The 23,799-nt window shown below is 44.4% G+C and overlaps 1 protein-coding gene across 1 annotated transcript in view; it reads right to left on the bottom strand.

Moving 5' to 3' along the window:
* Positions 1–23,478, bottom strand: part of LOC107191122 (nuclear hormone receptor E75) — a 106,130-nt gene extending 82,652 nt beyond the window's left edge. Inside the window, exon 1 of the mRNA XM_015580077.1 lies at positions 22,999–23,478. Within this exon, the coding sequence (XP_015435563.1) occupies positions 22,999–23,173 (175 nt within the window). The 5' untranslated portion in view covers positions 23,174–23,478. The remainder of the gene's footprint in view (positions 1–22,998) is intronic.
* Between the last annotated feature and the right edge of the window lie 321 nt (positions 23,479–23,799).

The following is a 23,799-nucleotide window of genomic DNA, read 5'->3' on the forward strand; positions in this document are numbered from 1 at the left end:
CGCAATTTTACCCGTTAAAGTATTTGTCTCAAAAATCGAATCGGAATGGAACATCCCAACTCGATGTACACCTACGCTTCGACGTGCTAGACCGATGAAATTGCATAGACGACTAAACTACCGGGTTCGTTAAAGTGCCCCAAGTGGCTACATTACCTAGGGTAGTTTAAACACCCAAGTGAGTCTAATACCTGGTTCGTTGAAGTACTCAGGTGACTGGGTGTCCCCTTAGATTAAGACTGATGGTTAATGCACCCCTCGGTGTTGGCCGAACTGGTTCAGACACCTTCGTGCAACTTCCAATATTCCGTCTCAGAAGGTACTTCGAAATTCGATACATAACTGGAGCCGAAATAGTTTACTCCGAGTTATCTGATAACGGCCTGGGTCTGAGAAATCGATGTGGAAAGCTCCTACGGAAAGTTAGCCATCCGTTAGGAAGATTGCCTCCGACACGGTCCAGGGGTCATTTTCCTGCGCAAAGGCGGTGAACTTGAAAGGAACGCGTTAGAGGGAGGGGTTAGGACGCTAGAGCGGTGAATCGCGAACGCTCGTAGCGCCATCGGGCGACCAGCCGTGGAAGTTCGTCGACAGGTACGCATCGGTTCGCGGACGCTAGGTGGCAGGTAAGCTGGCCGTGGCAGCGGGCAATGTCAATGTCAACGAGCACGTGAGCCCCCGGCTCGAAGGAAAAATCGATACGCCTCAGTGTCAAAGCTTTTCCCGGCGAAAACGGGGGTAGCTGCATATGCCCCGGGAATATATCCGAGGGATCAGCGACGATGCGATGAAATGACCCTTTATATCCTATTTCGCTACCTCCTCTGGCTCCTAAGAAGTATTATAGTACGTGTCATAATTCAATTCGACACTGGTTTCTCATAACCCCGGCTTTACGAAAGAATTCCATTTTGAGTGCTTGAGGGTCTTGAATCGTGTAGATGTCATTACCGTGGAATTAGATGATCCATATGATGCAGTCTGGATTGATACGTCTTCGTAAGGGTGGTAATATTCTTTTCTTGCGGTAGTGAAATTGTACCATATGATTTATTTTGTGAATATTATATTCGATTGCAACCGTGTATTATCCAGGCATCAGTAGCTCATCATCCATGTTATCGGTCCTGCGCGGAACATGTCGCGATGATCACATCAGATAAAAATAACTTCCCTGAATCAAAGTGTAACCTCTAATCCCGAATGAAACTGTCACTGTATGTCAGTCTACCAAATCGTTCTCTAAACCTCTAAAACTTCAAAAGAACAACTATGACAGCTTCTGATAACTGTATCTCTGAGATGCAATACCCTACAGGTCAGCTAACTAGCAATCTATCCTCGCGTATGCTCTACCAATTCGCGGTATCCAGTGTTCTATCCGTGACACAGTTCGCTTAAATATACTACCACAAAGGCGTGTAGTATGCTGACGTCAAAAGTCCATGTTGAGAACTGACATCGGAGACATACGATCGAAAGGAAAAGTAAAACGAACCTTTGACGTGCTGTTGACGCCTGTTGGGATTCTGCGTCTCTGTGATCGCGATGGTGGCCTCGCACACGTCTATAGGGTAGATGTTGCCAGTGACCGTGGGGTTCATTTCTTGATCGAGGAACACACTTTTCGGTGGATCATCGCACGCCACGATCGCTGACATACCCGCACTAATGATGAACGTGTCGAACACTGTTGAGGCTAATGGTAGGCAAACGCGTACTCGGGGGGGTTGTTGCCCATGAATGGGGCGCGGAGGGGTAGCTGTTCGAAAGGGTAGGGTGGGTGGACCGAGAGCGCTGTTTGCGCAAGCGTGTGTCGCCTATACCCACGCGATTCCGGCTTGTGTTCTAAGTGACCCTTCTTGGGACAGATACGTGCGCTCTTTTGTGACCGCTTCCTGCGTAGGACTCTGATGACGCACGGGACGGCTCTGTTTGCCCAAGCATTTTTATGATCCCGCTTTCAGGGAGGGGTGAAAATGCACCGAGTAGTTTGATCCCCCATGAGTACACACGGACGATTACCAGTTTAAAAGTACAGGATCTCATCTAGAAATCTGTACGATTCCTTCGACAATTTAAACGATTATGGAGAATTTTTTTTTGTCGACAGTTCTGAAGATGAAAATCATCGAAATGACTATTATCATTTTCTAACAGAGTACGTTTCAGTATACGATCAGGAATGAGAATTTTACCTGCTTAAAAATTTGAGATTTTGCGAAATTCTAAAAATGCAAATCATCGAAGTGACTAGTTTTCTTTTAGGAGAGGATAGGTTTTACATATACGATCAAAAAGGAGAATTTTACAGACTTAGAAATTCGAGAGATAAATACTAAAATCACAATTTTGTTTTGTACAACAGGGGATTGTGTGTCTTTGAATTTTCCGACGCCTCTTTGAACTCACCCTACACTTCGCGACGTGATTTAACCTGGAACTTGACTTTGATACACAAAGCCATCTATTTATACGACGGCTCGACCCAAGCTGATTTTGCGTGAGATTCGAGTTAATCATTTAATCTGCGATTAGCGTAAATACAAATTACTTACGGGTCAGAAGGTTCGGTACACAACAGGGAAGATGAAGATTGACTTACCTGTAACAGAAAGAGCAATAAATCACATTGGTTTCAATAAAATAATTTGTCATTCTCGAGAAGTATCGATAACGCAACAATAAACGAGCCACGTGGCACTTTATTCCAATTTTATTAGAGATCCTCCCACTTAAATACGCCGCCTTTGTTTCGGTATTTCCGTTTCACTGTTGCCGCCGCACAATTGAGCATTGGCGCTTTTATATTCGCGCGCACAAGTGGGGCACGTGACACCGATCGACCCGAGAATAGATTCCGTAAAGTGTGAAATTCAACGATAACATACAACGTCGAGGAAATATTAATTTAATAATTACTTTGTCGAATAAAAATTTCCATATAAATTCTTTGCTTCGAAATGTTTTCCATTTGGAAACATTTTCGCATTAAAAAATTGTTATTCTAGATTTCATAACAAATAAAAAAGCACTGTCTTCTTGAATATCAAATCACTCGACTTTTCAGGAAGTTGTAAAAAGTCTATTGTATACTCAAACATTGTAATTCAGGTACAGCCCTTTTCAGCTTGTATTCGTATAAACCCATTACAAAGTTAGAAGTGTATACAAGGGTTATTTGTCGTTTACGAGTCCCAAGTCTTCATCGGTTCCCCTCCCTTAATTCGTCCCTTATACCTGCCGTGAACCCTGGACAGGTAGACGAACCTCTTAACCCTCCGTTTATACCAAACGTTCACCTGAAGTTCAAAGTTCCCGCGCGTTCCAGCGGTTCGGAAACGGTCCTTCTGGTATCTATTAGGCGATAACGTTATCAGGAGGAATTCGCACGTTCCGATACCGACCCACGAGTCGCGAATTTCCTGTCGTACCGACTCGTGGGCCGGGATTCGCGAAAGGAATGTGGCGCCTCGTCGCGGAACGCGACGGAACTATTTCACGATTGTCGTGCGCGTACAAATGGTCCCTCCGTTCACTATCATTCCCTGTTTCTCGTTCCCTTTCAACTTAGCGTTGATTTCACCTTCGTTCATTCTACTTTGTGAATTTCTTTTCATTCTTTTCTTATATCCGTCGACTTATATATTATGAAACTGTTAATTATGAAAGTAGGTTTTTGGTAGATTGTAATCACGTGCTGTGGACTTTATGCATTCATGGTGAATGAACCGGAGTAAATTAAGCAGAACCGAAATATTAATAAAGTTTTGTATAGACAGCAGTTCCCTCTGCATATAGAAAATTACTAACAGGGGAAATAAGTTTCCATTAAATTTCGGGAAAGATTTCAACGAGGCCCAGGGACTTGGAGATCTAGACCTCCTAACGGGCAATTATATACTAAAACTAACCCCAAATCTTCCCAAAAAATTGTTAGATTTATGATAATCTTTATGAAAGTTACAGGAATCGAAACAATCAAGCCAAGTACGTATCACGTTGAAAGTATCCGGGTTCAAACTCCCACAAATCAACACAAAATATTCGGACCACTTTAAAATGCACGGCATCTTACAGAGACTGTTCACACCAAAGCAAAAAATATCCACAAAAATTAATCAATAAAAAATCTATCGCCATACCTATCCCAAAATCGTTGCTTTGTGGGAGCCTTTTAACCCACGAAACATCGATCCGCGAGAGAAAGAAAAATCGAGCTCGACGGGTTATACAAAGGAAATCTAGATGGAAGCATCTTAAGGGACCACTCTAATTCCCACCGTCATTCCGCTTCAAAATACACCGTATCCAGCCTGAATCTCGTCCATCGTTCCCCCGAACAGCGGTGTCCCGCGACAAGGAAAGTTGCCGGCGATTCATCAAGCCGTGCCACGCAAGCCGAGGAAAAACAGCCCGCAATTCCCAAGCCCACTTAAACCCGACCCAAACCGAAAAACATTTTCCAACCAATCCCCGACAGCGCCTGATAGGAAGCCGTTTGTCACGAGACGAGAGAGAGAAATAGAGAGAGAACTCTCTCCCAGTGGGATATCCAGCGTCGATTTTCCAAAGCGTTCGCGAGCGAAGCCAAGCTTCTCGCCGCCGCTTGAGAGGCACTGTGCGCGCGTCAGCGTATTTCTCGAATGGAATAGAATCGACGGTGGGTCGTGGTGGTCGTGTAATATGTACACATACGTGTGTGCTGGTGCACCTTGGAAGCTCACCTACCCAGCGGGTCGTTGACCGGACGGTAAGGAAAGTGGGACGAAGCAAACAGCACTCGGCGTTAATGCGCGAAGGCCTTGAGAGATCACTGACGCATGCGTCCGCACGGGGAAAGATCGAGAAGGACCACTGTACGGTTAGACGAGGACAGAGCATGACTTGGAGAGGGAGAAAATGGGAGAGAGAGACGATCGAAACGGAATCCTTTCTCTCTGATCTGTAGAAGGGAGGGTACAGAGGAAACTAGGAAAAATCGGTTCCCACCCGTTAGACGCATCCGACATAATACCCTAGGATTCTTCACTCTCGTTATTCTTTGAGGAATTTCTCTGTGTATTCTTCGTCTTTTTTCGGGGGGGTTTAATCGCTGACGGACTGCGAGTTGTGTTAATTTTTAATATCGACACACAAACGCCTGGAAAGTGGAGCGGCGAGCGACCTCGATGTACGATTGTAATCCTTTTTTTTTTCTTTCGATTCTGCGTGTCTTATACCTGTTTTGGTTAACTGTATCTGCTTGTTAACCCCTTAACACCCATCTAGGAAATTATATTTCCAAGGGATTTGTCACGAAATTGCAGACCGTTTTTGGGTTAACTAATCGCGAGAAATAATTTTTTTCCGGGGCAAAAGTGTTTGGGTTTCAAAGGGTTAAAAATAAATCTTGGAAAAAGTAAGATAAACAAGACCTACTAGCAGAGTTGGGCAGAATTTTATTCGAATAATACACCCGGAAAGGGGTAGTATCTAAGGGTGTCGTTCTGAGCTTCAAACAGTTAATGAAATTAACTGTTAATCCATTCATAAAGAAGTATTATTTTATTATAAAAATTGAAATTTCCACGGTTTAAACAATTAGAAATAACGAACTTCTTTATCTCTTATTCGTTATTCGAAACTTTTTATCTAGATAATTAGTTTGCCCATCTCTGCCTACAAGATTTAGAAGAAGCAAAAAAACTAATGTGTTATGTATTATATTTGTGCAAGGGCGACCCTTTTCATGCTGATAGAATCTTTACTGCGAAGTAAAGACGTTTAGCGTTATAATTACCGATTTCGACCGCGTCACACGTCTTTTCCTCTGTTTCTTGGAGCACACTGGGGGACACCTTTTTCGTATATTACGTTCGACGGGTGTTTCGTCACGGACGAATTTATGTAAGTTCTCGTGCGTTTTACATAAGGCCTCGTGTGCGTCAGTTTCCGCAACGCGGCGGCGGCGGTCGGTCAATTTAACCGCGATGACGTAACGGCGTCAACGTACTCTTGGATCTCCGACAGACTGAAAATTCATGTTTTAGAAACAACCGAAGACCGATTCGGTTTCTACGGACAGGTTCCTTGGAACGATCAAGTGGAAGTAGGTATCTGTCTGGTCTGATTTATTGCGAATTGGGATTTTGAATTTTTGATAATCAAGTACTTGAAGAGAGTCGAAGCAAACCGAACTGGTAACACGTTCTTTATGTAAAATTTGTTACTTTATTACAAAAGTGAGAAACAATTCTTTACCCATAAAAAATTGTTATGAAGAAATGATTAATTTCAAAACGAAGGGGAAAACAAAATTCGCACCAGTGCACCAACTATTACCGTATAAAAAAATGTCCTATATCCTTACCCCTAAAAAATCTATTTTTTCATCATTTAAATCCAATTCCTCTTAAAATCGTTGATTATCTCCTAACAACTTCATTTCATACCAAAGTGTATCATTCCCAATATCCAGAAAAGAGATTTCGATTTTTATCGCAAAATTTTCATTTCTGACCCATAGTGCACTGTGGTGTCTGAGGGTTAAAATGTGTTCTAAGGTGCAGAGCAAGGTCTCACGATCCGGAAGTCGTTCCGTCGGAAAATGATTCGATCAAAAGTAAGAGGCTCGATACGATCTGGAACAGTTTAAAGGGAGGGGGAACGCAACGGCCTGCAGGACGATTCGACAAACGAGCCGGTTAATTGAAACCGTTTAAAGTCGATCTGATTCCGCACGGTCGGATCGCAGAGAGCCGGACGACCGAATAAACTCTCGATTGCGAAACCAAACGGGCCCGGTTTGCCGGAAGTCGAACGGATCCGCGGGTGGCGATCCGGGACGCACACCAACGAACGACTCTCGGTGATTGTCAATCGGCTGCGCGCAGTGCCTTTCGGAAAGTGAAAGCACCAACGACGTCGGTGGTGTTATAAACTTCATGGTTACACGACAGACGAGCTTCGTAATTGAAACGACAGCACAGACTGATTTGGGATCGTCTGTTTCAAAGTTGATTTGAGAACTACTCTGCGTTGCATAATTATAAAACCACCCTACAGTTTTCAATCTTTATGGTTAAAATAAAAACGAAACATTTTTTTCTGGGGAAAATTGTCTATCCTTTTATGGAGAAACATTTCTGAACACGATTTCTATGATATTATAGGGTATGATACTTAATGTTTTCAATATTATTGCGTATCTGACCCTCTATATTAGGCACAAAGTCTTTTGGGATCGTCTGAAAGTTGATTTGAGAAATACACTGCGTGTCATAATTATAACGCCACCCTACAGTTTTCAATTCTTATGTATTTTGTCGCTAAAATAAAAATGAAGTACTTGTTTTTTCGGGAGAATGTAGTCTATCCTTTTCTGGAGAAACATTTCTGAACACGATTTCTATGATGAGGTATTATAGGGTATGATATTTAATGTTTTCAATATTATTGAGTATCTGACCCTCTATAGAATGACAAAATCTACCAGTGTTCAAAGTGGTGACCAGAAGATCTTGAAATTTTGTTTTGTAGAGGATAGAGTTACAGTGATGATAGAGCATGGACACGATCATATGAATATAACTGTGTATAACAATTAAGGACTAGAAATTTCTGTTTTGAGAACCCTTCAGAAGAACCTTCTGTAAAAAGTTACCCTCTCAGAGGATGAATTCTTAAATGTTCATCTGCCTGAAAAAGAAGAGTGTTCCTAGAATTATTTATTGCACATTGTCCGCATTATTAATTATCCAACCCTATCTTTGGGTATTCTGATAAAAAGACCGTCGAAATCTACGAAATCTTCAAAGCCACAACAAAATCATTGCCCTCTAAAAAATCTTCCAAGTTCCTCATCAGTAAATTACCGCCGATAAAAAAAAAATGGCACTTCCGACCTCCAGAATCCATCGATCGAAAACTACTTACGTACTTTCCCCTGCACAAGATTTCACCGAATTCCTCTCATAAAAGTTGATCACGATGTTCCATCGAAATGGCCCATGAACCGATTACATTCCTTCGCGGGTGGTGCCGTTTAACGGGGCCTGAGCATCGTGTGTAACGTGTACACGCACGTAAGTACTTACACGCCGGCGCAACACGCAATCGGTCCGCCGTTACGCAAGGGGACGGAAGGCGAAACGAGTGCACGAATCGAGGGTGTGCGCGAGGTTGCACTCGAGCGAAATGGCAGATCGATCGCGCGCGCGCGCGGGTAACAGGGTCCCAGCCGCGAATAGAGAAAGCTCCCGAGGCAACTTTGTACGGTTATTCTTTTCCCTACCCCCTCCCGATCGCTGGTTTTCACCGGGTGGCTTCTATTCCTGGCCCCCGACGCAGGTCAAAGACCCGAATGGCGGCGGCGTCGCGCGTTAATGAAATAGTTGCATAATGCCGACCGGCTGATGAAACACTCTTGCGGCCTGGACTGGATTCTACTGACCGAATGCACGCACACAGCCCCCCCCCCCTCCACCCCGCCGATTGTGCAAAGTGAAAACTGCAGCTCTCGACAGGCGCTGTTTCTGCATGTTAATGCTCTGGTCATGGGATTGTTTCTTTCAGTTCTTATTATTTCTTCGTCGAAAATGTAGGATCAAGGAGCTTGTGATTCGTTGGAAAGAATATGTAGGATTCAAATGGATCTTTCGTCAAATTATCTGTACAAGAATAAGCCGTGATCGTTCAATGCCTATTTTCTGAGAAAAAAATTTAATTTCTAATACTGCTATAAAAATGTTAAATGTTAGGATAAAGTTGATACGTATAAAAATATCCAACGAATTACATATTCTTCAGAATTAACCTCTTGTGGTACCGATTTATTTCACAAAAACGATCTACAAGGGTAGTAACAACCCCCGAGGAGTGGTTAATAAACATAAAAATTTCATTCAACCAACGACACGAACCTACGAAGTGTACCGAATTTTATCAAAAATTTTTTATATGCAGAGAAGATCATCTGGAACAATCTCTGAGAGTTAAACGAAAATTCCAAATATCAATATAGACGATAACAATCACCATGATCCAGAAAATCCTACAGAATTCGTCCCATCGATTGGAATCTACAAAAATCCATCATCGATACGAAATTGTTCACAGGTTCAGAAGAAATAATTGAATTGAACGGAGAATCGAGGACGATTTTTAACAAGATCGTTGTACAAGATTGTTAAACAAGATTGTTGAGTAAGATTATTAAACAAGATCGTTGACCAATTTCTCGAAAATATCGGTGGTGTACACGCGGCGTTCTAATTCGGCCGAATCGATGTTACGGTAACGCATAAACAGGAACGGTGGTGGGGGGGTTGGTGGTTCGCAGGGGGGGGAGGGAGGTTGCTACGTGAGATCTGTGACGTGGTTGACTGGGTTAGGGATCGCGGCCGAGTTCGTTGACCCCGCGACCCGATACCACCAACCCCCGGGGATTTCTAGGGTCGAACGAGCGAAAAGAATAGGAGGGGAGGGGCAGCCCACCGGGGGTATCTTTATTACACTGGCGGAGATATCTGTCTTTGCGAAGCCAGGAAATTTAATATAAGCCGATTTCCTCGTTAGTTTTATCGCCACGGAGATTCCTAGCGAGCCGAATCTACTCCCGGAAGCCTCGTGATTTCGCGATCGACGAGACCTAATGGTGTTTTACGCGGAACCGGGAAATATCGCTACTTTAGAATGTAGATAAACCGATACGATTAAAAAATTTTAGATTTCTTACTGTTTGCATAATCATGACGCAAATGTAATATATTTTTATGTGGAAGAGTGTCGAAAATATTAAACAGGGCAACAGAGATTATTTATGTGATTTTTTTTAGGAAATCAGTGATTTAAATTTGATTAAAATATTAGAAGACGTTTTCTTTAAACTGATACCTTCTGAGATGTGCCGGTTTTCTTCCAAGGTAGCGATATTGTTGGGGTTTCGTTTCATTGGAACTTCGAGAAATAGGGGATTATTTGCTATTAATCGTTTAAAAATTTTTAAGAAATAATTTAAACACTTGCCTGTCGATTTATTCGACGACGTTGCTCGCCACAGTTACTTTACTATTATGTATTACACAAAATCCACCCCATGTCTATTGTAAGTATACACGTACTGAGAAAATTGAATATTAAAATGATCAAAACAGTTTAAAAGCACACTTTAAAAAAAATAGAATACTAAGGCAAAAAATGTGACAAATGCAGGATAAATATAGACAATATAATAAATTTACAATTAATTATTATTTCCGGTTCAAACGAACGGAAAGTTTAACTCTTCCCCGAGACACAGGGGTGAGAATAATCGTCTCGAAGGGTTAATCCAACGACCAGTTCCGAAAACTTTCCAGGAAGGAAATGGAATTGGGGGCGAAATGAACGGGGGAAAAGTTGATGTTTCGCAGGTCAGCCACGTGTACCAAGAAAAGGGAACGCGTGTTCGAGAAACGACACCCCTGGGATGTCGGGGATGTCTCTTCGTATCAGAAGAGAAAGAACCTGACTCCTAGGTGGTCTATTTCGAGTTGCGTGGAAAGCGTGATTCGTCACTTGAATCGACGTCGGTAGTGAGTCAAGTTCTCTTTTAATTCTTCCGGCCAGGCTCGGAGAAAAACGAACGCGTCGAGAAAGACGGGTTAGACGCGCACACGGCTATATTAGAAACGATGCATCGACATCTTAAAATAATACTTAAACTAATACTAATTATAGATGCCCTGAGCGTCGCTCGAACGATCTCGACTGGCTGAGAATTATAGGTACCAAGGAGGATAATTAAGTCTACTAGGATGATTGTACATAGATAAGCAGTTATAAATAGACTCCAGATGTTTATGCAATTTATAGTAAATTTTAATATAGAAAATATAGGAAAATAAGGAGTTAATTAGAACTGAATGATATTTATATATTATTATCAATATAATAAGATTTCTAGTGCAGGAAATAAATTTTTATCTCATTTTTACATTCATAAAATAATTCCTACAACTGTGAATTTACTTCAAAATACGCAGTCTAATTGTGAATGTTTCAATCTTATTTAAACAATTCCACTATTTTATGTTAGGCAATAGTTATTTTTATTACGGTATTGAGTAACCTTGTAAGTGATGTATCATTTATGAAGTTAATTTTAAGTATAAAAGAAACTAGCATTTGCTCAGATTCCTTCCCATTTAGTTCCCACACTTAAAGCAATCTGGGACAAAGTGGAGTCCCATTCGAGAAATACTATAAAATCATCGAAGGAAACTCGTGTGAAGACGATCAAATCACAATAAACCATTTTTAATCCAATCAGAGGTACCAAAATCAGTTCAAACTACATACTTTCACACAATATTAATATTACCTTCACCAGGTTTGTTCCTATACGCTCATTCCCCTTCATCCCTCCTAATCAAAACATCGCGCCACCTCTAAATTAAACTTTCAATCAACTACGAAAACCCATCACGCGTGCAGTATCATTATTGCAGATCCTATCAACGTTCCATTAACTCTCCGATCGAACGAATCGCAGAAGAAAAAAAAAAAAAGAAAAAAAGGAACTAGCCACCGAGTGCGGTGAACGGAAGAATAATCAACCCCCGTCATCGACTCTCCAATTAAAGAAGACCGTTCGTAGGCGTTGCATGCAATTACCAGCAGTGTGCAAAAAAAAGAAAAACAGAACAAGTATTAACAGAAAGAGGGAAACAAAACCACGATCGGTGCGTGTCTCGTTGTCGCGCGAGACGTTTAGTCACACCGGTGATTAACCGTTACCGATGAATTAGCATATTGCACAATCCCCGTTTTCTGTCGGACGAGTAGCCTAGCAGCGAACGAGATGCAATTGGCGATAAATTGTAAAAATCTGCGCGAAACCACGGCTGATTTCTCGGCCGATCAGCGAGCTGAATTCGTCGCGGATCGGCGACCGCGTCCTTCGGAACCGGAATCCGCGGCAAGTGGTTCGTCGACGTCGTTGAACGAGGATAAATCGTTTCCCCCTGAATCGCACGTCATCCACACGGCTTCTATAGCTTGTGTGTGTGTGTGTGTGTGTGTGTGTGTGTGTGTTTTTTCTTCTTCTGTCTTCGATAGCGATTTCGCGCGGGACGTTTTCCTCGTATCGCAATTCAACACCCTCGATTAACGTGTACACACACGTCGATTATCGTAATTGACGGCTACCGTATGCAACGTTCACCGAAGCCGTGAAAGGTGGTCTCGATCTCGTAGCGCTGATCGGTTCGCTGATCGGGGAGGTGCAGAGGGGGCGATATACTTGGCGATTAGAGGTATGGTGATTTTTTAGATGAAATACCGCGACAGGCAGTTATTGTCGCAATCGATTGGAAATAACTGATGAAAGTGTCGGTCTCGAGTGGATTATATATACGGTTGTTTGAATATTAAGTTTGAGATCGGTATTTGAATTTTGCCAGTGTCAAACATGGTATAACATGGCATTCCTGTAAAATATTGTTAGAGAATTGGGCTAAGTTATGTAGAAACCTTCAAAATGATAAGAAATTAATTAAACACGGTGTAGATCCCATTATTTTGTGATGTTTGTTTTGCAATGAATTATCAACCCATAGAACAAGTGTTACATTATTCAATTATTAATGCTACCGAGTCATAGACAATTGAAAATAAAATTATTACTATTAAATATGCCACTGAAAAAGATTGTAAAGCAAGAATAAGAAATAAAATATACCCAAAAAAATAGAGATTTTTTTTTGCATCTTAAAATCTTCAAACTTTATTTACTTCATTTCAGATCATTAAGGGTTGGTAACTTTCTATCTACCTTCGTTCAATTGGGGGAACCCCGGAATAGCCAAATGATTATATAAATTATACTTTGCCTTGGACCTAATAAAATCTTCAATAAAGGAAACAAATATCTAGCATAATTTCAATTCAGTAAATTAATCCATAAAAATCTGAATTTGCATAGAGAAATCAGCACTCTACTTATTACCCTGTTATATGGGAGTCACTGTACATAATATTATAAAAATTTACACGTTCTCCAGTATTCTGAGGTGTCAGATATTAATTATCCAAAAAGGCACCCAAACGAAAGTGTTACACCACGGACACAACTTCGTGGCGATGGAGGAAGAAGCCACGATTGCATCGACGTAGAAAGTAAATTTGCGGGGTCTGGTGAATGTGAAAGTCGTGCCATTTCGCACACTTTCCACGGTGAATGCGTTAAGTCAAAGCCTGGAGAAAGAAGGGGGGTGGCTTTTGTAACGCGCTCGCGAACTGTCGCAAATCGGTTGCGCAACACCCACGTTTCGCAGCCGCGGCGATCGCACCGCGAGATTGTTATTAATTATAGTTAGAGCCTCAAGGACGTCCCCTTAGTTTCCCGCGGTTCGTTCACCCCATTATGCCCCCGTTATCGGACACAACGATCACCAGCGACGACGCGTTTATCGTTTCGGCTGGTTTTGATACTGTTTCAACAAGTGTCGCGGACGGGAAACGGGGGCAATGTTTGTGCTGCAGAACGCTATCGGTTTGTTATATCCTCCCCTGGAAAGGATTCGATTTGAATTTAATCATGAATCAATGGATATTTTGGTTTTGCGAAAGAACTATCGGTGTAAACTTAATTTTAATTTCTCCATTCGACCCCTCGAGTGTTACTCTAGATCAGAGGAGGGAAAGTTCTTCGATAATGAGAGCCACGTAATATTCATCATAGATTTTTGAATGTTCGAGAGCCACAGAAAATATTATTTTGAAATTGTATTTATATTCTGTACTATGGATTATTTATACAAAAGTTTTGGACAGATGACTATGAAACCCGATATTGTCTCGGAAGCCCTGAATTTCCATTTCATTAACTTTGATGAAAATGTTTCCCAGTTGATACAATATATATTTCCAGCGTCAGTCGTTTCTCGGTGGTATACCAACGATAAAAATTCGCAGGGCAATGAAAAAGAAGCAGAATTTTGGGTACAATGCGTTGTCCAAGGGAAAAATCGATGATTTATGGAGGGGGTGGAAGGGTTCCGTCGCGACCCTGGAAATCCTTCCGTTAACGGTGAGAAAACGAAACAAAGCGACGGACAATTCCACGGGAGACCCTTAACTGTACTCTAAAAAGGCAAGGGTTCGTCGTGCATGGCAATATCGGTCAGTAAAAAAAGGGGTGAGGTGGTTCTTCGGCCGCTAACGGGTTTAAAAAGCGAAGAAAGAGAGGCTCTCTTCCGTCGTCGAGTCGCAAAGTCAATTTCTTTGGGCCTGGCTGGGTAATCCTTTCGCAAACAACGCGACCCCTCGGCTCGTAAACGCGTAAAGAGCCGAAAGGATTAGACCGAGTCGCGTACTAACCCACCCCCTTTTTTTTTCTTCTTTTTACGCGCCCTGACCCGTCCCCTTATTTTTAACTCTGTCGTCGACACGAAGGACGGATTAACGAAAAGGGCAAAGCGCGTAAAAAGCAGTAAAATGTTTCATTTTTTTTTTTTAGTGTGTCGTGGGCATACAGCGTTTTTCGAGTCCTCCAGAGCCAATTTGAAAGTCACTGGAACGCGCCTTTTTTCCCGACTTTTTTTGCCTCCTTTTTGCCGTACGACGTCCGACACATTCTTTCCTTTTTTTTTTTCTTGTTTTATTGACCGACTACGAAGAACCGAAAGGGTACACGACCAACGGCGAAAAAGATGTCGGGCACGAAGTTTTTGAAATATTGCCCGACGATGGCTCCGAGCGAGAGTGAAAGAGTTAATTGCTTTCGCTTCCCTTGTCCGCTGCCTAGTTGGGTTACGATGCGGGACGGGGAGTCGGGGGATTTACCTGCGTGCTCGGGTGGAAATTTATTACTGTTGCTGATTTTAATGCCACGCTGACGATCAGCGAAATATTGCGGATCCGTCAGTGTTTATGACTCGATTTTGTATCTGCTTTTCGGGATTAAATTCCTTCTCTGAATGATATTACTCAATATTACTTCGTATTAATGAACAGATTAAATGTAGATGTGAAAAGGTAAAACACGAGACACTCAGTTTTACAATGTCGATTGAATTGAATTGAATTCGTCCTTTCATCCTTTGAAACGATTTCGAGCGTTCTTTATTCGTTGTAACAAGAGATTCAGGAATTACCATTACTGAAACTGCCGTTGCGTTGCAGCCATCGTACGCTTCTGCAGTTGTTACTTTTATACAAAATTTCTACGAAAAATTACGTTTGTTTTTGTTAAAGAAGAACGTCGTAACATTTTATACAGCGAGGGTCTTGATTCCGAGTGGTTCGCGGAATAGTAATTAAATACTACTTTAATTTCTATTGAAAAATTCCTCTACTGTGACGGTATAATTGAGTTTAATTTTATTCGAATAATACATAATGAAAAACAGCAGTATCCAAGATCGTGAACCCGACATTTAAGCACTTAACGAGATTAAATAATCGTTCGCCAACTGTCTAATCGTTCAAGAAAAAATACTATTTTTTCATAAATCTTGTATTTCCACGCTTAATCAATCAAAAATAACGAAGTACTTTAACTCATTATTCAAAACTCCTTATCTAGATAACGAACTCGCCCACCTCTGATACGCACGCAATCATTTATTAATCAAAGTCGAACTTTAAACTACCCAATCTCCCAAAAACTCCAACCCACCACCTTCCTTAAAACCTCACTTCCCCTAAACCAAAGAAAAACCTCAACAACAACCCTATCCTCGTATCTCTCCCACGCAAGCAACGTACCAGCAAAATAAACGCTTCTTATCCACAAAAAAAAGAAAACCAAGCTTGCTATGACGTCAAAAGCAGAGTTAGGGAGGGGGTAGAAAAACCCAGAAACCCACACAAGAGCTACCCAAAAGCAGCCCAGTCCGTCCTCCCGCCCCCATCATCCTCCCTGTTCGCATGACACGCTATCGCGAGGAGTTCAGAAAAGGCTGAATTATCGAGGTAGGAAACGCGCGAGCGCGCCCAGTGGTCTAATCAGGCCGAGGAAAATGCGCGCGGAAAGTGACGCTCGTCGGTGTCGGTTGGACGGTGTAGGTGGGTGGGTCAGGGGAGGGGGTTGGTTTGGTGGGAGTAAGAGTAGAGGGGGTAGGTGGCCGGAGAGTCGCTCAGATTGCGAGCGCCGAGGTCGCGGGGTCGTTGACCGCGCGAGGGTAGCACTCACCCTAACTAGGCCAACGGATCTCTGTCTCTCTCTCTCTCTTTCTCTATCGCCTCCGTCGGTTCCTCTCTTAACTCTCCCCCCTCCCCCAACCATATACGATCCCCCACCATCGCCAGGGATCCCGATTCTTCTACTCACTCGTCCTCGTAACCACCTCTCTCTCTCTCTCTCTCTCGTTGGGACGGTCCATGGTTCTGCTATTTTCGCGGGGGCCACTCGACACGGATATATACGGTCCGCCTACGTTTGGCGGGATAATTTACGTTATTGAGGCCGTTCCACCCTGCCCCCACCACCACGTGGCGATGGAACACCGTTAGAAAGCTTTTTCCCGCTGGATCTCTCCTCCTACAACCCTCCCTCTCCCGCCCCCCCCCCTTAGCTAGGTGGATGCTTTTATCGTGCGAGGGGCGGAGAATATTTTCGTAAGTGGACATGCGTGTGTCGGGGCATTTAGGCGGTTCTGTACACGCGCACGCACGTGCTCGGAGCGCATCGATTGCGGCTGGATTTCGGGAATGGGCAAATGACGTCACATGCGCATATATTGTAAGGCCTCGTTATTCCGGTCACGCTCGGGGAACCGCGGGAGGAGAGTGGTACTGTGACCGAGTATTGTCTAGGGGGTTGAGGATTTTAGGGGTTGAAGTAGGGGATGAACGTATTTGTTACTAAAAAGTATGGTTTTACGTGACAGTAAAAATTGCTGGAATATTTATTTGTCTGAAATTTAGTGCAATAAAAAGCTTCAAGAAGATTATTTAAGTCTTTTTTGTATTACGAACCTATTAGAACCGTTAACAGGGTAAATAACATTTTTTAAAACTCTATATTTTCATAAAATCCACAGACTAGTCAATACTGAAAAAAGCACGATTTACTGTCACGTGAAAACGTACCTTAACCCATCGGCATCATTTGCAAAAATGAAAAATAGATCCGTAACACGAAATTTTCTTTTGTTAAATTTAATTACAATATTTCATTGACTTGAGCCACCTAGAGTAATTATTTCGGGACAAAAGTATGTACACATATATACGCTTCTCTGATAGAGACCAGGAAAATTGAGTGATTAAAGATGCAAATGGCTGAACGCTCATAGAACAGTAGATTGATTCCTTTATCTCGGTCAATATATAAAACGAAAAACTACTAGGACCCTAGTTCTGACGAAGAAATTCACTAGTGATCGGGGTCTACTTTCCCTAACTACGTGAGCCCTAAATCCGTTCTGTCCTCCAAAGGCCAATCAGACCGAAACCAGAGATGGGCAAACTCATTATCTAGATAAAAAGTTTCGAATAACGAATAGAAGATAAAAAAAAAGTATTTCGTCATTGTTAACTGTTTAAACATATAAATTTCAATTTTCCTAATAAAATAATACTTCTTTATAAATGAATCGACATTTGTCGAACAATTCAGAACGACACCCTTAGATACTGCTGCCGTGTATTATTCGAATAAAATTTTGCCCAACTCTGACCGAAACAGAGTCATGGAGCTGGCCACGTGTCTCTAGGTCCCGTGAAATCCGTAGATTTTCGCGCGCATTACTACAGGGCAGCCAGGGCTATTGAGTATCGTTGGTTTAAAGGCGGTAAGGGGACAAAATTACCGAGCTTTCGAGAAGAGAGTTGGCTGAGGTCGAGGTGGTGGAAGTGGGGAACGGGATACCAGCTACGTGGTGTAGATATAATATCTGTAGCAGGGGGCGACAGGTTGGTGGAAATGCTATACTTAGCAGCCGACGAAAGGTGGGGGTAGCAATACCGGGGCTGGCTGGTGGGTCAGAGGTCGTTGCCCTGGGGGCTACCACCCTCTCTCCCCACCCCTCCTCGCAACGTCAGGCCAACCCAGCCACCCACCAACCCTTCGCCCGTAACCTGCTCCTCAACCGAGTTTCCGGGGGTTAACTGTGCGAGTAGTCGTGAAGCTTGTTCGAATTTCCGTAAAATACGCGAGATCCGTGCGATCGTACGTTTTATCACCGCGTTTGGTCGATATGGTTCGTTTAATTCGGAAAGATTCGTTGGATCAGGGGGGTTGGTTTAACCCGTGTGGAAATCTGTTCAATGATAGCAGAACGACGTAGCAGCGAGATGGAGAATCTTGACCGTTCTGATTGGTTAACACTTTAACGTCCAGTGAAAATACAGATGAAGTGCACATACTGGAACCATTTTTTAATGAACTAATCGCGAGAATTCTTTTCCCACAAAAGATTTTTAGGTTAAAAGGTTAAAAATAAATTTAAAAAATTTAAACAGGTTGGTTTAATATCGATATTTTCGACATCCGTATATCAGTCTCATAATATTGAAATAAGGGTTAAAGACGTTTCTTTCAGAAGTGATAATCGATTCCTTGAGAAATGATGATCAACTGACGTTACTTCTTTGGGAAACGATGATCATTTAAAATAATTTCCTCTGGTAAATGACCGTCCCGTATTCAACGATTTCACATGACTTTAGGGTATCAAGTAGTCAAAAGTTAGCTACCCTATGTTTCAAGACCATCAACCATGCGCGTGAACTAATTTAACAAGATTAACAAGCTCGTTAAGAGAGAAAGTTCTCGCTCACCTTCGAAGAGAGGCGAGCAAACGGAGGAGAAAGCCAACGCGACACGTATGAATCCGCGCGAGGAAAGGAATGGACCGGGAGAAAGAGAAACACCGTTCACTTTCATCGGCATCCGGACGGACCGCCTTCGTTCCCGATGGTGTTTTAACTTCCTGGTCAGATCACTTTTACTTTCTTCCCGGTGAACCGTGACTCGATCGGGGCCTGATGCCGTTCGAGATGAGGAATGGAGAAAAAATAAAAGGAACAGATTAAGGAGACAATGGCCAAACGCTTATTACGCGAACGGGCCAAGTCCTATGCGAATTCTTCTCTGAGGTAATACACACAGGGTGAAAGCGAAACGTGATTCACTTCAAAGACGATTGCAACCGTGACGCGAAATTATGCGTTTCGATATATGTGTGCGTGTCCTTTTTCCCGAGGCACGTTCGAAAGTTTTTCAGCCGTAGAGATAGTCACGACCGGTGAAGGCCAGACGGGAGGTTTGCAAATCCGGGCGTCTAGGATTTTCGAAACTCGGAAATTAGAACGGAATCGCGTATCCGTTGCGAAAACTTTTCGTCTGCCGCTTCGAAAAATTGCCTGGCGAGATGGATTCAGAATTTTCTCATCTCAATCATTTTCTGAATCTTTATTGGTAAATAATTCTGAGATATCTGAATATCACCTGAGAGGTTAATAGACTGCGGATCTTATGCACTTATAGTCTATAGGTCTCTGTGAAACACTTCGTAAGATGCAACAAGTTTTCTATTTTCTTTTCAACCCAATAAGATATTCCTATATTTGCTGTTGTCTTTATGAATTACTTTGGAAAATGTCATTGTGCATAAAAATCCGGAGTCTAAACATCACTAGTGAAGACTCTTCCCGCTTCGATGACCGATCATCGACATCAACAATTGGCACAACACAAGTGGAAACGCATCATAATCTAGATTGTGTAGTATAGACGAAACACCATGAATATTTCGTCTTCGTCACAGATTGTATTGATCTCGAACATTCGACGAGTCATTCAGGTGTCATCTCGTAACAAAAAATACAATCTGTGACGAAGACAAAATATACATGGTTTTTTAATTAATGTATAAACATATATTTATATTCAGAGCAAAAGGCAACATCTCTTGCTCAGCCAAAAGATCACCAAAATCGCTCCGTGAACCTTCGAATCGCTCCCCCCCTGACCGAGATGAGACTCGATTTTTCGACGCCGACACGGTTCGAGGTTGTTCACCTTGGCGTGCTGGGTGGAAGCGAGAGCGAAACAGTGAATCGAGGATGGTGACGCGGGTACGCAGCGCGAATCAGTCGAAAGAAACACAGGCGAGAAAAAGAGAGACATGTGATTAGAGGGTGGCGAAGGAAGGGGGAGGGCGGAGGGGGCGAGATCTCGTACTCTTATCGGGCTTCTCGTCGGTTTGGCTTGTGGCGTAGGTACGTTGCGAGATTAGAACGACCCCAAGAGCAGCTCGGAGAGTCGACGAACCGGTCCCTGATTGGGCGATGTCGAGTCAACGCTCCTCTCAGGTAGTGGGGGCTGGGTGGGGGAGCGGTTGGGGAACGAGGAGGGAAAGGGAGGAGGGGTAATCGTGGACTGGGAGAGGACATAGCGCATCAATCGAGGTCACTGGGGACCGGGAGGAGGCCAGGGCATTGCCCGTGTGCCTTGCTTTTGAGGTTAGCCATAGTAGTCGGGCCACAAGCGCAATTAGAAAATGCCCAACGAAATTTGCGACGCGAAGATGTCGAGACACGAGCTTTTCTTTCATCTCGACTGTTACCTTTCTGCTCTAGGTCCTCAGCCCTGGACCCCAGAATCGGTAACACAGCGAGCAACTGGTAAATCACACTCTGGATTTAGGAATCGTGGATCAGGCAACAGGCTAAGTTAGGTAACATGATACATAGTCTATATAGTATACATAATTTAAAGAATTAGGACTCGACAGTGTATTGGGAGAGATAGAAAGTTTAGTGAGGACCACAACGATCATCGAAATACTGTTAGGAGAACATGATGACGCAAAACTGAGGCGCCAAGTGCCTGCGCACTAGCCCCTAGGTTGCTCTACGATCCATGCGCGCGTCCGAGTCACCCAAATCCCGCGTCTTTTGAAATCGCCTCGATGACAAGCGAATAACCGTGCGTAACCAAGGTGTAAAGAAGGTCCGAAGGAAGGATCGTTGCGTCAGTGGATTGCACATGCGCTAAAATTACGCGTCTGTTAGAGGCCAGCGGACCCAAACCGAGGAAAGAGATCGAGCACGCATTCTTGCCGAATGAAGCGTCAGTTGATGGGTATTAGGATGTCGTGCGCGCGCGCGCTGATGATAAAATCGTAAACGGAATGGAACAATTCAATTGGTAGGTGAACCGTGTGGCTTGTACACGACGACCCACCTCGTAGTTACGCTCAGCGAGGCAGGTCAGTGCTCCCCGACAGTGGCGGATGCACCGTGACGAGGAACAGAGCGCGGGGAAACGGTGAAAGCATTCCGTAGCGCCTAGCGAGAGTGATCACGGTCCAGCAGCGCGGCTGTAATGTACTTTCTCCGGGGGGGACAGAGGTAGGGGCCCGTCAGAAAAGAAATCGGGAGAAAAAGAGAGACGGAATGGGTGGGGGGGCCTCGTGAGTAGGTAGAGTCAACACGTAATTCACTATCGCGAGGTTACGTAACGGGGTCTACGAGGAGAATTCTCAGCCGGTTGAACGGACCAGTGTGTGTGTGCGTACACGCTTGTCGCAGCTACTATCTTACTATCCTTCTCTCTTGCGTCTGGATGTGCACTCTCTCGACGCACAAACGGAGCAGGGCACGATAATCTTAAGAATATCTTAACTGGTTGTTCTGTCGTAGACACGAATGTCAGTGATCAGTATTAGGAAAAGCTTCATCTAATACTGTAGGGGTAGCATCAGCCCTGACCCCATAGCTTCCCCCTTTAGTGTCATACACAGGATCCCTAAATCTCATTAGACCGTCATTTACCCACCCCATGGCTGACCGTAACCAAATTGGAGCGATACTCCAATAAAAAGAAGCGGTGTGTCCAGGTCCCGTTCCCCCCCCAACCGGTTGAAAATAGAAAACCGCGGGAGGTCGCGGTTGAACAAAAAGGTAGCCAACGCTTATGAACGGCTCATTGTAACTGTACAAAGAGCCGCGCATCAGTCTCTCTTTTACGCGAGAACAGAACAGGAGGGCGAACGGACGGGCGGGTAGGCAGGCAGGCCGAGTGTGTTGGTGACCTTCGATGATAGCGGTAGGTAGGGGGAGGGAGAGAGGTTGGTCGAGTAGCTAAACTACTCAGCGTGGCAAAGGGGCCGGGCGGGTGAGGGGACGGGAGCGGGTCGGTAGGGAGACCCAGTTCGAGTTTGTTGAACCGGCCCGGCGGCGATTGGCCACACGAGTCCGCGGAGTTCACTCTACTTGCCGAACAGGAGGTAGGAGAAGGCGAGAGGAGAGGCGGTGGGGCGAGAGGTGGCGGGCCGCTCGGTTAATTTCATCTTGCCCCAGTTACGGGCCAGGCAGGGTGAACGAACTAGCCTCGCGCCAAGGCCCCACCGACCTACTTTCCTGTTCTACGGAGCAACGGGAGGGAGAGAGTGAGATATACCGACCGTCTCTCTTATACGACGCGAGTTCACGACGAGTTCAGGCCAGAGTGAGACACGAACGTCCCGGTAGACGAGGAGAGGTATACGTGGAAGCACTCTAACGGGACAGAGAGGGAACGAGAGCGAACCCGCGCATAGAGGGGATAGAAGTCTAGGGTGGGAGCCCCGCTAGAGAGACTCTATCTAGGCTAGAACCACGAGCGAAAATAAGAGAGAGGGAGCACGTACCCGATGGCGGGACAAAGAACGCGACTGTGTGCGAGAGAGTGGGGTGGGGGAGAACAGAGAGAGGGAGAAAAATTGCCGGAGCGCCGAGTGGAAGGCCGCCGACCGAGGGCAACGAACTAGCCTCGTCCCGGGCCCCGCGACCTACATTCCAACCCCGCTGGAAAGTGAAACCGCCTCTTTCTCTATTCCTTCCTACCTGAATCGAGATCCCTGGGCTACGTTTGGAATGTTTTTATCACTCCGGTTAGACCAGATACACGCAAACATCCACACGCACGTCACCCCTAACGATCGAAAATCGAACGTCCCGGCAAGGGGAACGATGCTTGGCTACTCTCCCTTTCATCCGACACAACTACCATGCTCTATAATCGAAATGATTCAAGCTTACCAGCTAGCACTCGTCCCAACAGATTCTCGCTATCCTGGGGCGCACCGCGGTAGCAGATCTGGGCCGATTGTTCTTTATCGTTGTCCAATGGTTCGTTGGACGGTGTCAATATATCGCCGGATTGTTGCTCCTCCGTCGCACTCCCGCCGCGTGGTTTAAACTTTTGCACAGTCATTTCAACAGTCTCCGCGGATGCCCTTTGTACACTTAACCTCTCAGTTCACACGTCGATACTGTCTTGTGTGTCGCCTTGTCAACGGTCGATCGTTCCAATAGTCCTCCCGATAGTCTCACGTGTAAACAAGACCGAAGCTGGCATAACACGACCCGATCCCGTACGTGGTCGACGTTCGAATACGCGCGCGTATGAATACGCCACACTTTTCTGACAACTCACTACTCTCTCTCTCTCTCTCGCTCTTGTGTGCGTGTGTACGGCTGGTGGCCACGAGAGACCGACCGGCGCGAAACTCTCGGCGTGTCTTGTTTCGATTCGTGCGACCGTGTTTACGTCGCCTCGACACAACAGACCGGTCCGTCGAGCCGTTTGAAAACGACAGTGGCCCCCCCCCCCTCTTTTGTTTCTTTTGCTGTTTTTAAACCGTACACTTTCTCTGTCCCCGCTCACGCGACGACTACAACAACACCGTACTACAAAACCCAGGCGTCGAACGACGAGCTGTTGCTTTTCCTTTATCGATGACCGCGTGGTGGTTCCTTTCGCGGGTTAACTGCAAATCGAAGCCTGTGCACGTTATTAGTCGATGTGTTGTGTGTGGCGTGCGATGCGGTGCGCGAGTG

Source organism: Dufourea novaeangliae, unplaced genomic scaffold (assembly GCF_001272555.1).
Source record: "Dufourea novaeangliae isolate 0120121106 unplaced genomic scaffold, ASM127255v1 scaffold221, whole genome shotgun sequence".
In the NCBI taxonomy this organism is placed as follows: Eukaryota; Metazoa; Arthropoda; class Insecta; order Hymenoptera; family Halictidae; genus Dufourea; species Dufourea novaeangliae.